At 44.9% G+C, this 18,084-nt stretch overlaps 1 protein-coding gene and 1 long non-coding RNA gene across 2 annotated transcripts; one reads left to right on the forward strand and one right to left on the reverse strand.

The window, feature by feature from the left end:
* Positions 1–546: 546 nt before the first annotated feature.
* TMEM74B (transmembrane protein 74B) lies at positions 547–6,430 on the reverse strand. Its single transcript, XM_073580785.1, has 2 exons — positions 6,323–6,430; positions 547–3,803 (listed from the first exon to the last, which is right to left on the reverse strand). Exon 2 carries the CDS (start codon positions 3,753–3,755, stop codon positions 3,075–3,077), a length of 681 nt encoding a protein of 226 aa, XP_073436886.1. The 5' UTR covers positions 3,756–3,803; positions 6,323–6,430; the 3' UTR covers positions 547–3,074.
* A 183-nt stretch (positions 6,431–6,613) lies between these two features.
* LOC141094818 (uncharacterized) lies at positions 6,614–13,365 on the forward strand. The gene is made up of 2 exons (XR_012233175.1): positions 6,614–6,728; positions 11,284–13,365. It is a non-coding gene; the product is annotated as an uncharacterized lncRNA (long non-coding RNA).
* Positions 13,366–18,084: the final 4,719 nt, after the last annotated feature.

Consider the following 18,084-nt stretch of genomic DNA (forward strand, 5'->3'; position numbering starts at 1 on the left):
GTGAGGTAAAATATTTCACTGACTGTTTTTAAACAATATTTTACCTCACAAAATGTATCCTCTGCGATCTACTGTAATGTCAGACGGGGAAAGCGGGAAAGCACATGTGGAAAGAGAGAGTGGATAGGTGGGTGAGCACATGGGGGGAAGAGATTCTCAACGCTGCAAAGCCTGACCCCATCGTGATATTACCGCCCTCCCGATGCGACAGAATTGGGCCTCCATCTAGTGTGTATATATATATATATATATATATATATATATACACGCTCCATAATCACTACTTGTTTGAGGAGTCCCTTGTCAATAAGAAGGACTCAAAGTGTTCCCCCTGCTTGGACCCCCAGCGATCTGCTGTAATCTGTGAGGAAATCTGTCAGTAAGGGTTCAGTTTTTCTAGAGCGCCACCACTGGAAAAATAAAGAATTAAAGAGTCCATTCTGATGAATGGGTTGCGTGTGTCATACAGGACAGGATGTCCAGAACACTAGATGCACTTTATAAGCATTCCAACACTAACCAGCAATCTGGCACAGAGACCACCCATTGTATTAATTTTAATTCTTTAATGGGTTTTATGAAAAGGTTTTTCTGAAATACACAACCCCTTTAACAAATTGATGTTTCAATGTAAATTGAATTGTCATTCTCTAATGTCTGAACCCTCAGGATTCCTACAGCTATATGGTTTGTGTTCTTATGTATTTACAGAAATATTACATCCACCATTATGAAGCCTATGGCACTACTAATCCCAGAATGACTTTTCTATCTGTGGAGGCGGTGCATGACAGGTATCAAAGAGAGACCCCCCTCCTGTGTCATGCAGCGCCCCCATTTCCTGCACTAGGTATAACATATATTGGTTTTATCATCTAGTCTCACTCTATATGATCTCGTCAGTCAGGAATGATGGGATGTGTACTACCTTCTCATACATTCTCCTACCAACACAGTATGAACTCATAAGAAAAAAGATCCTGCATCTCCCTCTGAATGGGAATGAGTCCATTATTTAGCTGTGTGTACATGTGATATCGAGACCTCCATTATACTGACCAGGAATAATGTCACTGGCGTCCGAATGCAAGCAGTACTGTTATAGGTCATTCCAGTCTGACATTAGGAGGATGGTGTTTTCACGCCAACCGCTATTAACTAAAGGTTAGATATTTGGTCCATCAGATGATGCACATTGTTAGCATGTCGGATTGCTTTGGCAGCAATTGTGATTGGTCTTAAAACTGGATTAATCAGTTTGCACAAATCTGTAGCATGAAAGCCCACCCGCAATGACTCCTGAAAGATGCAGGATGGAAATGTATACATCTGTAGTGTGTAAGCCCACCCGCAATGACTCCTGAAAGATGCAGGATGGATATGTATACATCTGTAGTGTGTAAGCCCACCCGCAATGACTCCTGAAAGATGCAGGATGGAAATGTATACATCTGTAGTGTGTAAGCCCACCCGCAATGACTCCTGAAAGATGCAGGATGGAAATGTATACATCTGTAGTGTGTAAGCCCACCCGCAATGACTCCTGAAAGATGCAGGATGGATATGTATACATCTGTAGTGTGTAAGCCCACCCGCAATGACTCCTGAAAGATGCAGGATGGAAATGTATACATCTGTAGTGTGTAAGCCCACCCGCAATGACTCCTGAAAGATGCAGGATGGAAATGTATACATCTGTAGTGTGTAAGCCCACCCGCAATGACTCCTGAAAGATGCAGGATGGAAATGTATACATCTGTAGTGTGTAAGCCCACCCGCAATGACTCCTGAAAGATGCAGGATGGAAATGTATACATATGTAGTGTGTAAGCCCACCCGCAATGACTCCTGAAAGATGCAGGATGGAAATGTATACATCTGTAGTGTGTAAGCCCACCCGCAATGACTCCTGAAAGATGCAGGATGGAAATGTATACATCTGTAGTGTGTAAGCCCACCTGCAATGACTCCTGAAAGATGCAGGATGGATATGTATACATCTGTAGTGTGTAAGCCCACCCGCAATGACTCCTGAAAGATGCAGGATGGAAATGTATACATCTGTAGTGTGTAAGCCCACCCGCAATGACTCCTGAAAGATGCAGGATGGATATGTATACATCTGTAGTGTGTAAGCCCACCCGCAATGACTCCTGAAAGATGCAGGATGGATATGTATACATCTGTAGTGTGTAAGCCCACCCGCAATGACTCCTGAAAGATGCAGGATGGAAATGTATACATCTGTAGTGTGTAAGCCCACCCGCAATGACTCCTGAAAGATGCAGGATGGAAATGTATACATCTGTAGTGTGTAAGCCCACCCGCAATGACTCCTGAAAGATGCAGGATGGATATGTATACATCTGTAGTGTGTAAGCCCACCCGCAATGACTCCTGAAAGATGCAGGATGGAAATGTATACATCTGTAGTGTGTAAGCCCACCCGCAATGACTCCTGAAAGATGCAGGATGGAGGTGTATAGATCTGTAGTGTGTGATCCCACCTGCAATGACTCCAGGATAGAAATACATATGAATAATAACCCTATCCCACCCCCTGGCGTAACCTGAAGCTTATAGTTCTCAAAGCAAAATCACCAACAGGACCCACAACTATCACAGGTCATTAATAGTCTTGGTCTTATGGGACAAATAGATCTTTTGGGCCCCCTTAAGCTCCTGTACTGCCTGTGGTTACACCTCTGGCCCTCACCCATCCCAACCATTATTAAACCACATCCACATTTCTTGTCTGTTAATGACCAAACAACAGAACATACTTGCATAGATCTCCAGCTTTTGCAGAACTACAAGTAACAGCAAGTAAAATGGATTGGCATGCTGGAACTTGCAGCTCTGTTCTAGTGAATGCAGGCTATCGATTGACTACGCTATTTCTCATGTCAATACCCTTCCCCCTTCATCGTTTCTCTTAGATTTGAAACAACAGGCACCTCAGGACGGGAATAATCTGACCTCATTAAACATTAATACCGCCATACCAGAATAATTTGTTCATCTGAAACTTTTAACCCCTCACATTCCAGCATTTGTAATTGATCCCGGTACATTCATGGCTCGTGTTGATGCTGGTTAGCATGATTTGTCATTTCAAGAACTTCATGTTCTACCAACATCTGTCCCCCCTCTGTAGTCACTTGCCTCATCCGTAAGTTGAGGGAGCCGTATTTTGTCCTTGGCCCTCTGGCCGTGGTGAATTTCCTCCTGCGGTATAGTTCCCCTTTACATATAGAAATCATAAGTAGCATGGAGAGGAGCGTTCCTCCCAAAGTAAGCAAGCCTAAGCCGGCTATAATGCACTTGTCAAGGTGCGAGCCAAGACGTGCATAGTACAGTTCCAACCTCTCCATCTCTCGTGCGGACACAGAATCTGGGCTGACCCGTACTTCCCGTGGTATGGTGTATGCCACAGCCACGAGCACTATGCCACAGACCAACAAGACCAGCGAACAGATAAAACCATAATCCACAGAGTGCGTTCCTGTCTCTGCTTCTCGACTGTCCTCCGAGTGAGGAGATCCATTCTCCTTTGCAGCCCATCCCCTCACCTCAGACAATGGAGTCAAGCCTCGGACGTTTTGTGAATCCTGGCCAAATGTGGTCTCTCCAATATCTTCATAGGATGGGTTCTCAAATCCCCTGATGGCAGCTGAGTGCCCAGGATAGGTCTGGTCATCTGCAGCATGTCTTCTACTGAGGTCTCTTAGCTCCAAGGTGTTTGAAGAAGCCATTTGTTGATTCTGATCCTGTTCATCCTGATTATGGAGAACGTTTTCAAACTGGGGAATTTAGTAGGAAAAGAGATATTTTATTACCAAAATACATAAAATGATTTAGCCAATGACTTACTGCAGAGTAATATGGGCATATATATGTATATATATATATATATATATGTTTGCAAGAACAGGACCTAATGTGGCTCCAGCTGGCCAAATTTAGTTTTGTAATGAACCCTATTGTGATGTATGTTCAGTTCAGAAGAGCCACATGGGAGGTGAGGCGTTTATTTTTCCATCTATTACCTATATGTAAATCCAGCCTAAGGGATTGTTCACACATCTGATTTTCTCGCACGAGTTCTTCCCATGGGAAGCAATCGTACCTTGGATATTCTATGGGGCTGTGCACAGGTCAAATTTTTTCCTCGACCCAGTGATCCTCAACAAAATATCAGACATGTTCGATGAAGAGCGTTAGATCAAAATCGGCAATGCAAGTCTATAGGTCCATGAAAAAAAATTAGACCACACTTGGATGTCAACCGAGTGTGGTCTGATTTTCACGGACTGTCAGAATGGAGAAGGTGGAGAAATTTTCATTTTTTTTTCTCCATATACGACAAAACCTGATGACACTCGGACCACATTCTGATGAATACAAGACCTCAAACGGACCCTCTGTTGACTGTGATGGGGATTTAAGTTTGTATTACGCTGTCCCACATTTTAAGGGAATAAATGTTTTAGAATGCAGTTCTGTGTTTTTTGTGGTTTCGGATAAGGCTAGGTTCACATTTGTACAGTGCAAAAATCCTTATTCAGATATACAGTATATGGCAGCATAAAGAGCAGTAATACCAAATGTCAGATTTATGTCGTATTGCGGGTTTCAATGGATCTAAAAAAAAAAACCCGTAGTTAACTATGTTTTTTTAATTCAAAAACATGTACAAAAGACGGATACATTTTTTTCCCCATTGTTCTCATTGGGACACGTACTGAAACATATAGCAGTTCACTTAAATACATGGAAAAAGTATACGTTTTCCTGTGTGTACCAATTGGAGCTAGTTGATAAAAAAGAATGGAGCCAAATGGATACTTAAAAAAAAACCCTTTATAGATAACATTCAGACAATGTAGTTGGACACATGTACACTGTTAAATAGGTTTTTGACATATACACCCTACGTATTCATCTGCAGACCCACAAATGTGAACAAAGCCTAAATATGATGGAGGCCGCACTGCAATATAGATCTAAACGTAGCCTAACAAAAGCGAAACCTCAGTCAGGTGACAAACTGTGCCTAAAAAGTTTTGTTAAAGGGGGATATCAATGTTTTAGATTTTCATTGAAATGCATGTAACTGGGGCTTCAAATTATTTTTTGCAAATACGCTTCATTAAAAATGTATGCCTTCTGTAACCTCTGTGCTGCATTGTCTGTCGCTGGCTGCAGAATGAGTTCACTGAGAATCCGTTCAGTGAGCTCGCTGTAACGGTGTAATGGATTTTGTAATTCCTTTCTGTCTTTTTCTCAGCTGATTTATGACCACAGATCACATCAAAGTTGAATGTGCGGGAAAACAAAGAGCCTGTAAACGGTAAATTGTAAAAAATTGTCCCCAAAGTTGTACCATTGACAAGATCAGACACATGATATCACAATATGTAGCTTTAGGTCCCATTCAGACTAGCTGCAGATCCCTTGCCGACAACAGATCTAATGACGTGACCTGATAGGAGCTCGGATCCCTGCCACGCTGTGGGTTAAGGTCAGTACACCAGTGATCGGGCCAGGGTTTGCAGCCATAATACTGACAGTAACATGGAGCCACATTAAAGCCGCCTGATTAAGACCTATATAGGGTAGAAGATGAGCTGATAATTCACCAGGGGGCTGGATGGTGTGATTGAATTATTGTCAGAAGTAGCTTTGTACTATATTGTCATCACATGCCCCTATAATCTGTATGTCTGTCCCTCAATACGTTCCCAGCGTGTGCGGGAAAACAAAGAGCCTGTAAACGGTAAATTGTAAATTCCAGCGTGGAAATCTGAGTCATCACAAATGAACACCTTACATTTTTTGTAACATGCAGCCCCATGTAAGAAATATTTGCCTGCCTGTAACTTCTCATTCCAATGTTGCAGTGATAGATCCAGGAGATGAGGAGTCGCTGATAACACAGGAGGGACACAAGGTGGTGACAGCAGCCAGCCTGACACTACAGCAGGGGAGTGCACTGCTGAGGAGCTGTCCATTCAGCACCAGTCACTCCAACTTCTCAGCCATCACACATCCACACACTGCCACAGAGAACACTGATGGCTGATGCCTGCATTACAGGAATCACTCAGCTTCCAGCCATTGTTTGTCAGGGTCCCTGTGGTCCTCCACCCTTGTGAGTCCTCCCAGCGAGTGACAACAGGAGAACAGCACAGTCCCCAGCAGCCTGCCCTAGACAAAGGCTGTAACTTCTCATTGCCCCCTACAGTCACCCTGTCCCTATGACACAAAGGCTGAGCAGACATGAGACCCCAGCCCTGGCTGAGGAGGAGCAGACACTAACCTGTGAGTGCCCAGGGACCACCTCTCTGTAGGTGGAGGGTGGCAGACGTGCTTCAGGTTATAGCTGCTACATCGGCTCCATCATGGACCAGGTGGGAGGAGACAGGAGTCACAGCGCCCTCCTTTGGACAGTTTACGCTGTAGTGTCACAGTGTCCTTAACAGGCATCGCCATCTTAAAGCCCCCACTGCAGTTTGGGCATAGCATGGGCTGGCAATGCTAACCAGCTGGGGTTTGGTAGTTGTGGAACATTGCATAGAGTCTGGGGATCCCTCGGTTTCTTTCCAGTCACTGTGCATCAGATGCCATGATGCCCCATAATTGCCCCCCTCAGTGACCTCCATCCCTGGCCCGGCATTATGGAGATGCCCCTGGGACCCGCCCTGTCCTGGCTGAGGAGGGAGCTGGTAAGATTAGTGCTGCTGACGGCTCATCCACCATCTCATGCTGCTGCAATCACAGCTCATCCTCTGATGGTAGTAAGATTATACACATCCCACCCCATCCCTGCGCACACAGCTGCCGTGTGTGGGGGCCGGCAGGGAGGAGGGCGTCAGCCCACCTAATGGGGGCAAGCAAACACTGACCATGTAGATCTAGAGTGTCTAATCTATAGTATACATAGCACATGGTGGTAATGCAGGGGCCATAGACAGCAGAGTGACAGAATGCAGGACTATAGAAGGCAGGGGGTGAAACTGCAGGGACTATAGAAAGCAGGGGGTGAGACTGCAGGGACTAGAAAGCAGGGAGTGAGACTGCAGGGACTATAGAAAGCAGGGAGTGAGACTGCAGGGACTATAGAAAGCAGGGAGTGAGACTGCAGGGACTATAGAAAGCAGGGAGTGAGACTGCAGGGACTATAGAAGGCAGGGGGTGAAACTGCAGGGACTATAGAAGGCAGGGGGTGAGACTGCAGGGACTATAGAAGGCAGGGGGTGAAACTGCAGGGACTATAGAAAGCAGGGAGTGAGACTGCAGGGACTATAGAAGGCAGGGGGTGAAACTGCAGGGACTATAGAAGGCAGGGGGTGAGACTGCAGGGACTATAGAAGGCAGGGGGTGAAACTGCAGGGACTATAGAAAGCAGGGAGTGAGACTGCAGGGACTATAGAAAGCAGGGAGTGAGACTGCAGGGACTATAGAAAGCAGGGAGTGAGACTGCAGGGACTATAGAAGGCAGGGGGTGAAACTGCAGGGACTATAGAAAGCAGGGGGTGAGACTGCAGGGACTAGAAAGAAGGGAGAGACTGCAAGGAACTAGAAAGCAGGGAGTGGGACTGCAGGGATTAGAAAGCAGGGAGTGAGACTGCAGGGACTAGAAAGCAGGGAGTGAGACTGCAGGGACTATAGAAAGCAGGGAGTGAGACTGCAGGGACTATAGAAAGCAGGGAGTGAGACTGCAGGGACTATAGAAAGCAGGGAGTGAGACTGCAGGGACTATAGAAGGCAGGGGGTGAAACTGCAGGGACTATAGAAGGCAGGGGGTGAGACTGCAGGGACTATAGAAGGCAGGGGGTGAAACTGCAGGGACTATAGAAAGCAGGGAGTGAGACTGCAGGGACTATAGAAAGCAGGGAGTGAGACTGCAGGGACTATAGAAAGCAGGGAGTGAGACTGCAGGGACTATAGAAGGCAGGGGGTGAAACTGCAGGGACTATAGAAAGCAGGGGGTGAGACTGCAGGGACTAGAAAGAAGGGAGAGACTGCAAGGAACTAGAAAGCAGGGAGTGGGACTGCAGGGATTAGAAAGCAGGGAGTGAGACTGCAGGGACTAGAAAGCAGGGAGTGAGACTGCAGGGACTAGAAAGAAGGGAGAGCCTGCAGGGACTAGAAAGAAGGGAGAGACTGCAGGGACTAGAAAGAAGGGAGAGCCTGCATTGACTAGAAAGGAGAGCCTGCAGGGACTAGAAAGCAGGGAGTGGGACTGCAAGGGACTAGAGAAAGCAAGGAGTGAGACTGCCAGGACTAGAAAGCAGGGAGTGAGACTGCAGGGGCTAGAAAGAAGGGAGTGAGACTGCAGGGACTAGAAAGAAGGGAGAGACTGCAGGGACTAGAAAGCAGGGAGTGAGACTGCAAGGAACTAGAAAGCAGGGAGTGGGACTGCAAGGGACTAGACAAAGCAAGGAGTGAGACTGCCGGGACTAGAAAGCAGGGAGTGAGACTGCAGGTTCTAGAAAGCAGGGAGTGAGACTGCAGGGACTAGAAAGAAGGGAGAGCCTGCAGGGACTAGAAAGAAGGGAGAGACTGCAGGGACTAGAAAGCAGGGAGTGGGACTGCAAGGAACTAGAAAGCAGGGAGTAGGACTGCAAGGGACTAGAGAAAGCAAGGAGTGAGACTGCAGGGACAAGAAAGCAGGGAGTGAGACTGCAGGGACTAGAAAGCAGGGAGAGACTGCAGGTTCTAGAAAGCAGGGAGTGAGACTGCAGGGACTAGAAAGAAGGGAGAGCCTGCAGGGACTAGAAAGAAGGGAGAGACTGCAGGGTCTAGAAAGCAGGGAGTGAGACTGCAAGGAACTAGAAAGCAGGGAGTGGGACTGCAAGGGACTAGAGAAAGCAAGGAGTGAGACTGCAGGGACTAGAAAGCAGGGAGTGAGACTGCAGGGACTAGAAAGCAGGGAGTGAGACTGCAGGGACTATAGAATGCAGGGAGTGAGACAGCAAGGGACTATAGAAAGCAGGTAGTGAGAATGCATGGACTAGAAAGCATGGAGTGAGACTGCAAGAAACTAGAAAGCAGAGAGTGAGACTGCAAGGGACTATAGAGAGCAGGGAGTGAGACTGCAAGGGACTTGAAAGCAGGGAGTGAGACTGCAAGGACTATAGAAAGCAGGTAGTGAAACTGCAAGGGACTAGAAAGCAAGGAGTGAGACTGCAGGGACTAGAGATCAGGGAATGAGACTGCAAGGACTAGAAAGCGGGAAGTAAGACTGCAGTGACTATAGAAAAGAGTAAGTGAGACTGCTAGGGACTATAGAAAGCAGGGAATGAGACTGCAAGGGACTAGAAATCTGTGAGTGAGACTGCAGGGACTAGAAAACAGGAAGTGAGACTACAAGAGACTAGAAAGCAGGGAGTGAGACTGCAGGGACTATAAGAAGCAGGCAATGAGACTGCAAGGGACTATAGAAAACGGAGTGAGACTGCAAGGATTCTAGAAAGCAGGGAGTAAAAATGCAGGGACGATAGAAAACAGGGAGTGAGACTGCAGGGACTAGATAGCAGGGAGTGAGGCTGCAAGGACCTAGAAAGCAGGGAATGAGACTGCAGGGACTATAGAAAGCAGGGAATGAGACTGCAAGGGACTAGAAAGCAGAGAGTGAGACTGCAGGGACTATAGAAAGCAGATAGTGAAAATGCAGGGACTATAGGAAGCAGGGAGTGAGAATACAGGGTCTATAGAAAGCAGGGAGTGAGACTACAAGGGACTATAGAAAACAGCGTGAGACTGCAAGGAACTATAGAAAGCAGTGAGGGAGAAGGCAGTGACTATAGAAAGCAGGAAATGAGACCACAAGGGACTATAGGAAGGAGGCAGTGAGAATACAGGGACTATAGAAAGCAGGAAGTGAGACTGCAAGGAACTAGAAAGCAGAGAGTGAGACTGCAGGGACTAGAAAGCAGGGAGTGTGAATGCAGGGACTATAGATAAAAGAGATTAAAATTGAGGGACTATAATATGCAGTGATTTGAGAATGTGGGGACTAGAAGGAAGGGGTGGAAATGCAGAGAATATACAGGGTGATTCACTCGCCACTGTACCTGAAAAAATTGCTGTAACTCTAAAAGAAATGACCTACTGTACTGAAATTTGGACTGCACATACCTTGGTTCATGAGAAACTGATGTTTTAAAGCAGGTGTTGAAAATGTCCACCGTTCGCACCCAAGCACGCCTGCACACGCCATTCCATATTGTTGAATTTAGTCCCCAGAACGTCTGGGGTCATAGCCTGAATTTCGCGTTGTACAGTATGTTCTTTCAGAGTGACTGTAATGTTTGTGGTTTGTTACTGTACACCCGACACTTAAAATGGCTCCAAAGGAAAAAATCCAGCAATAACAAATTCTTTTCCCTTGATCGGGCCCTTACAATTCCTGAACGATAGTGACTCTGTACGGGTGAACACAATCTTTCGTGGCCACTAGTTGTCATCTTGAATATGACAAGCCTGTCTTCTGAGAAAGACCGTGCAACAATTTCCGTGGATATGCCAGAAGTCGCTGGTTCACATATTTATTTACGTAGACACTTTCGGATGTCCTCCATCATACCTAACCAGTAATATTCTTCTACGTTCCAGCTTATTCACCAGTGACAGAATACACGGTTTGAAAGTCGGATTTCGACCTCAAAACTTCTTTAGAAACTCACTTTGGCACCTCTTTAAGGACTCAGTTTTGCAATAGGTTTTCACAATGAAAACACACTTGGCCAAACTGTATTTGTACACTTAACAAATGAAGAAAGCATTTGATAGGGGTGAAATACATGCACCAGTCATCAACTATCGACACGCAGGAAAGCGTACAGCAAGTCTATCTCGTATTCGAGACGACCGGTGGGGAGACAAGTTGGCAAGACCACTTGGGGCGAGGATATATCTCAACACAGTTGCTGAGGTTCTTTGCACACTCACATCTCAATCAAAGTATGTACAGTCCAAATTTCAGCATGGTCAACGAACTCTTTTAGAAGTTACAGCAATTTTTTCGGGTGAAATAGGGACTGAATCACATTGTAGAATGCAGGGGATGAAAATGGAAAGACTATAGAAGGGGATGAGAATCAAGGAGGGAATATATAAAGCATGCAACTGTCTACAATAAACCATTATAAATCTTAATGATTCGTACAATGTTGGTTACATTCCATTGTCTTGAGAGTGCAGTGACTTTCAACAACCTCATTCTTTTACACCTGGTGGGGTGTACTAAGCACCCCTATTTGTTCCCTATCTTAGACTGAGATGCGTACCCAGGACCAGAGGCTGCTGGCCCAGCTGAGATTTCTCCATGCAAGGATTCGGGAGTACAGGCTTGAATCTACATACTGGTCAAATATGCGCCCTATCCAGGAGTCACATGGAGTCAGAGGTCGTTCCTCGTCAGAAGACATAAGTCTGGTTGCCCACAAGGAAGATGGATCTCCATCTACTTTACAGATGGTCCTCAGAAGAAACTCTGTCCCATAGCGCTCATCCTTAGGGCTCATGCAGATGAGCGTATTTTCTGTCCGAGTGCTATCTGACAAAACATTGGATTACGCTCGGACCAAATGATATTCTACGGAGCCATGCACATGTCCAATTTTGTTCCTCAGACAAAGTCTGAGGAAAAGAATCGCAGCACGCTTGATTTGCATCCAATAATTTAATTGCACTCAACCATGTAAGTCAATGAGTGTGTGGAAAAATCGGACTGCACTTGGATGAGTGCGGTCCCATTTCCACGGACTGACAGAATGGGAAGATGGGGATATTTTTTTTCTCTATCCTCTCCTCATCTGAAAAAATCAGATCACACTATGATGGCACTCTGATCAAACTCTGATTAGAGTATGATTAGTATAATCAGACTGATTCTCTCAGATGAGATAAAATACGTTTGTGTGACCATAGCCTTTAAGGGACCCATGAGATTATTTAACAGTCTGCTTCATCTTCTTCTATAAACTGCGACACTCTTGTCTTGTTAGTAGACTGTAGATTTCGATTAAGTAAGCACAATTGATCAATATGTAAGAGTTTGACCTCTACTTTTATAATGATGGCCTATCCTTGGGAATATTTGATCTGTGTGGGTGCGACACCCTGTACCCGCTGTCAACCACTGAAAGTTGTCCGATGCAGCTCTGTCAAAACTATAGTGGTCATGGCTAAGTACCACAGATCACCTACTATTTATATTAATAGGAGGTGGATCTGTGGTACATAGCCACTATAGAAACTACAGAGCTGCTGTGTTCTAGCAGTATCCGAGAGCTTCCAGCCACCACCAGTAACAGCTGATCTGCGGGAGTGCCACATCCTCATCAATCAGATATTGATAAAAAAAGAATAGTAACAATCTTCTTTAAAAAGGATTTAGTGTATCAGAAAAGCATGTTTGCTTTTTTTTTTTCCAAAAAATCCTGTCCACAAGTTGTGGCATTTCCTTTCAGCATCCCACAGTGAATGACAGTGAATGAAGCTGAGCTGCAAACCCCAAACAAACCTGTAGAAAGATCAAAAACAAATTTTTTTCAGGGGGGAGGAGACATGTTTTTATAATCCTGTAAAACCCCTTTGAGTAGTCAAGATGATCAGACATTGTAAGTCTCCTTCCACTAAAGGCTGCCCCAACTTTTTGAAAAATGGGCAGATCTAGGCCAGGATGGTGAGTGGACAAGCCCGCCCAACAAATTTAACACAATTTACATTAAAAAGGTGGCCTACATTTCTGGAAGTGGCACACATCAATTGAAAGATGAACCAAGTTCATTGAGAAGCACACTTTTTTGGCACATGTTACTCCAGCGCTCCCTTCGTACAAAAAGCAATTGTTAATGAATCAGGGCCAGAACATTTGGAAAATTGCCACTCTATCTTAGAATGCATTATTCTGAACCATAGGCAAAAGTGGGTTCAAAAGGAATAGGAAATATAAAGAAAGAACTTATACTTCTATTTCTTGTTGGATCCAATTCTGGATTTGGTTAAAAAGCCACACACAGAAATTGGGACAGTGAGGTTAATGTCATTCCACTTTTAAGCTTCAGAACCTGAACTGCGACAGTGTGTACATGTCCACTAACTACAATATACTGAATTTACAAATGCTGATAGTGTTTTCTGCTGTGTCAATGAGCAACAAAAGACAAAAATTGCTGCCCTCGATACAAGAATGTATTTGACGGACCCAGAAACTATAATCTTCTCCTCATTATCATCGTGTTGTATCAACGTGAACAAATTTTCTTATTGTGGATCTCCTGGAGACATTTCAAATTGATTTCCTGTATATTATTTATTATTTTGTAAATAAAGTGCAAATGTATAATTAAACATTCTGCCACTTTTTTTCAGCCTACATTTATGTACAACAAGTCGCTTACTTGAGCCACTGGGATAATGTATTATGGCATGTAAGCGACTGTTTTCCACTTACAACCCGTCACCCTAAAATGTAAAGGGAATCTGTCATACGATTTATTTTGCTTGGTTAAGGGATTGCAGCAATGTATGTTTTTCTTTGAAAGGCTGCATTTCAGATAAAACATTGCTTGAAATGTCAGCCTGGGATTTTAAAGAGAGATCAGACTAGTCCGGCACAGCCCCTGCAGTCCCCTTCTTCCCGTCCCAGTTGATTGACAGGTCACTCCGGTATGTGTAGGGATGTGAACTGTCTTACCCTGTTCCTGTCCCTGAAGACAACATGGGCGCTATGTGTATAAGTTTCATGTGGTTTTACATGTAATGTGAATAGTAATGTGTGTGGTATATAAAGTGTTATGGTAATGTACAGCATATAAGTAATGTGAAGGGTTAATGTATAATGTGAGTAGTGCAGGGTAAGCATAGGATGAGATTAGGAATAGGATAAATACTGTTTATATAGTAAGCAGTTTAGCAACAATATAAGACATAGGATAAGAACAATGGGTTTAGTCTATAGGAGAGGAAACAGTGATAGAACTAGCCCAGTGGGCGGGAACTAGTGTTGATAGTGTTAAGGCCCCGTCTCACTAAGCGATCTCGGTAGCGAGATCGCTGCTGAGTCACAACTTTTGTGATGTAACAGCAATCTCACCAGCGAGATCACTGTGTGTGACAGCGATCAGCGAGCGGCCCCCCTGCCGGTATCGCTGATCGCTGCAAGAAATCTCTGGACATTTCTTTGGTCGCTGGTCTCCCGCTGGCCAGCACGCATCGCTGTGTGTGACAGGCGGGAGACCAGCGATCAGGTGTAAAAAATAATAAAAAAAATAAAAAATATAGTTATTCTCACCTTCTGACGTCGCGTTCAGCCATCCTGCCTCTCTCCACGCTCCGGTCCCAGTGATCCGTTGCACAAATGACCGCGAGACTTTCTTATTCCTCGAGACCGTGACATCTCGCGGTCATTCGTGGAAAGGATCACTGGGACCGGAGCGTGGAGAGAGGCAGGATGGCTGAACGGGACGTCGGAAGGTGAGAATAACAATATTTTTTATTTTGATTCTATTTTTTACAGCGATGGCAAGCGATGCCGGGCGCTCGGCATCGCTGTGCTGATCGCTGGTGAAGCTGTCTGAATGACAGCTCACCAGCGATCACATAGCGACTTACTAGCGATCCTGACACCTTGATATCGGTGTCGGGATCGCTGGTATGTCGCTTAGTGTGACGGGGCCTTTAGTGTTCCTGATAGCTGGGAGATAGAGAAGTGCAATATCAAAGTCAAGTTCAGGTACAGTGGGCTGCTGGGGGCAGCATGGGCCAATCGTTCAAGGCAGTGGTAGGCCATACTGATATGCCTGATTCACATTCCTGTACTGTCTGGAGCCTAGGGATCAGGCCAGGTAACGAGTAGTGGGCCTGGTCTTCAAACATCTTGAGGTCGGTGGCGAAAATTACATGGGGGACAGGTGGCTGGTCCCGACTGGAAGTGGACAGAAAATCCCTGAGGTTGATGGAGTCAGCGGGCTTAGGGGTAGTCAGGATGAACAAGTGGCAGGGCTGAAGAGGTGTAAGCAGAAGGGCTGGGCTAGGGGTACCTTTCTTGCGCCAGGTCCGGCACTGTCGGGGCTGTCTCCTCTCGTCCGGGGGAAAGCTTAAAGAACCGAACCAACCTTTGCTCTTAGCAGCAGAGGGCGTGTCTGAGGCTAAAAAGCAAAAGCACGCAGAAACAGGGAGACTTAGCGGGAACGGACAGCGCACAGAAGGGGGAGGTGAGTGCTCCGCCCCTCGAGCACCATAGCAGCACAGGCCTGCGCTCAAACATCCCCGCTGCCGCCCGCAGAGACAGTGAATGGAGACGTCACAGTGCGGTTTCTACTGCAGCAGAACTGCAGGTGAGGTACAGTACCATTATAGCCTATGTAAAAAAAAAAACACTGTGCACACTCTGCGGATTTTTCCGCGCGGTTTTTGTACGGTAAAAAAAAAGCAGCATGTCACTTCTTTTGTGCGGTTTTGCTGCAGTTTTCCACCTGCTCCATTCTACAAATCCGCAGGTGGAAAACGGAAGTGGAAAACCGCACAAAAACCACAGTAAAACCGCACAAAGAAAGGAAGAAATCCTCTGGAAAAAATGCAGGTCATTTGACCTGCGGATTTAGTAAAATCTGCGCGGAAAAATCCGCGGGAGGATCCGCACCGTGTGCACATAGCCTTAGGCGTTTGCATGCGTTTTTGCATGCGATCATGGTTGTGGACGATACGCTGCAGACCCAACCGTAAATGTGAACATAGCCTTAATGATGGTAGATGTATAATTCATGTAACTAGCCAGTAGATGGCAGCATTACTGCTATCTGTACTGCTATAGTGGTGGTATAGATTAGCTGTGATTGCCTCCTGGGGGACCTGTGGGTGTTTTGCAGTATACAGTATAAAGTATTTGGATGTCCTCTTGGCTGTCATTGAATCTTCGGTAGAAGTCACCTTATAAGGATATACTAGCAAGTACTGACTGCTAACCATATGTATGCCAAAGTAAAACTTGGTAAGCATGTCACTAATGGTACTACCCAAAAATCATTCAGTAAAACAAAAAAATACAGAAATTGATTCTTTAAATAAATTAATTTTATTAAAAAAAATCACAAACACATACACCAGGCAGCCATAACAGTAAAACTACCTGCCATAATTTGTGTAGTCAAAGCGTGCGCTATGCGGAACTATTCTAACAAAGGCAAAATGCCCCATTCTGCAGATTGGTGTGAGTCCCAGCAGTCAGACCCCACCGAGCAACAAGTTATCACCTATACTCAGAATAGATGATAACTTGTTTTCACCCGACAGCCCCTTTAAAAGGCTAAAATAATAAGTGTGCAGTCACTCTGTAACTGCAAACTTATGAATCCCCTCAACCAGCGTCAGACTGGAGCACCTTGGGCCAACTAGAGAAAACCATTCTTGGGGCCCACTATGTAGCTACATAGAAATAACTACAAGACCACCAACTGTGCAATATAACACGCTAATATCTGGGTATAATATAAGGTAGTACACGTCTTAATTATGTAGCAGGGGTTGGGGTAGCCTCCCTCATAGAATATAAAGCAGCCCCCTCATAGAATATAATGTAACCCTCTCAGAGAATATAATGCAGCCCTCATATAGTATAATGCAGCCCTCTCATAGAATATAATGTAGCCCCCCATAGAATATGATGTAGCCCTCTCATATCATATAATGCAGCCCGCTCATATAGTATAATGAATCCCCCTCATAGAATAATAGAATAGAATGCAGCCTCCCCATAGAATATAATGCAGCCCTCCATACAATATAATGTAGCCCCCCTTATAGGGTATAAAGTAACCCTCCTCATATAATGCACCCCCATAGAATACAGTCATATGTAAAAGTTTGGGCACCCCTATTAATGTTAACCTTTTTTCTTTATAACAATTTTGGTTTTTGCAACAGCTATTTCAGTTTCATATATCTAATAACTGATGGACTCAGTTATATTTCTGGATTCAAATGAGGTTTATTGTACTAACAGAAAATGTGCAATCTGCATTTAAACAAAATTTGACCGGTGCAAAAGTATGGGCACCCTTATCATTTTCTTGATTTGAACACTCCTAACTACTTTTTACTGACTTCCTGAAGCACTAAATTGGTTTTGTAACCTCATTGAGCTTTGAACTTCATAGCCAGGTGTATCAAATCATGAGAAAAGGTATTTAAGGTGGCCACTTGCAAGTAGTTCTCCTATTTGATTCTCCTATGAAGAGTGGCATCATGGGCTCCTCAAAACAACTCTCAAATGATCGGAAAACAAAGATTATTCAACATAGCTTTTCAGGGGAAGGATACAAAAAGTTGTCTCAGAGATTTAACCTGTCAGTTTCCACTGTGAGGAACATAGTAAGGAAATGGAAGAACACAGGTACAGTTCTTGTTAAGCCCAGAAGTGGCAGACCAAGAAAAATATCAGAAAGGCAGAGAAGAAGAATGGTGAGAACAGTCAAGGACAATCCACAGACCACCTCCAAAGACCTGCAGCATCATCTTGCTGCAGATGGTGTCACTGTGCATCGGTCAACAATACAGCGCACTTTGCACAAGGAGAAGCTGTATGGGAGAGTGATGCGAGAGAAGCCGTTTCTGCAAGCACGCCACAAACAGAGTCGCCTGAGGTCTGCAAAAGCACATTGGGACAAGCCAGTTACATTTTGGAAGAAGGTCCTGTGGACTGATGAAACAAAGATTGAGTTGTTTGGTCATACAAAAAGGCGTTATGCATGCGCTGTATTGTTGACCGATGCACAGTGACACCATCTGCAGCAAGATGATGCTGCAGGTCTTTGGAGGTGGTCTGTGGATTGTCCTTGACTGTTCTCACCATTCTTCTTCTCTGCCTTTCGGATATTTTTCTTGGCCTGCCACTTCTGGGCTTAACAAGAACAGTACCTGTGTTCTTCCATTTCCTTACTATGTTCCTCACAGTGGAAACTGACAGGTTAAATCTCTGAGACAACTTTTTGTATCCTTCCCCTGAAAAGCTATGTTGAATAATCTTTGTTTTCAGATCATTTGAGAGTTGTTTTGAGGAGCCCATGATGA

The sequence above is a fragment of the Dendrobates tinctorius genome, unplaced genomic scaffold (assembly GCF_039654945.1).
Source record: "Dendrobates tinctorius isolate UK_male_01 unplaced genomic scaffold, ASM3965494v1 ptg000065l, whole genome shotgun sequence".
NCBI lineage: Eukaryota > Metazoa > Chordata > Amphibia > Anura > Dendrobatidae > Dendrobates > Dendrobates tinctorius.

Coding starts and splice junctions, on each gene's coding strand:
- TMEM74B (XM_073580785.1), bottom strand. CDS start 3,755: ATGGCTTCTTCAAACACCTTGGAGCTAAGAGACCTCAGTAGAAGACAT.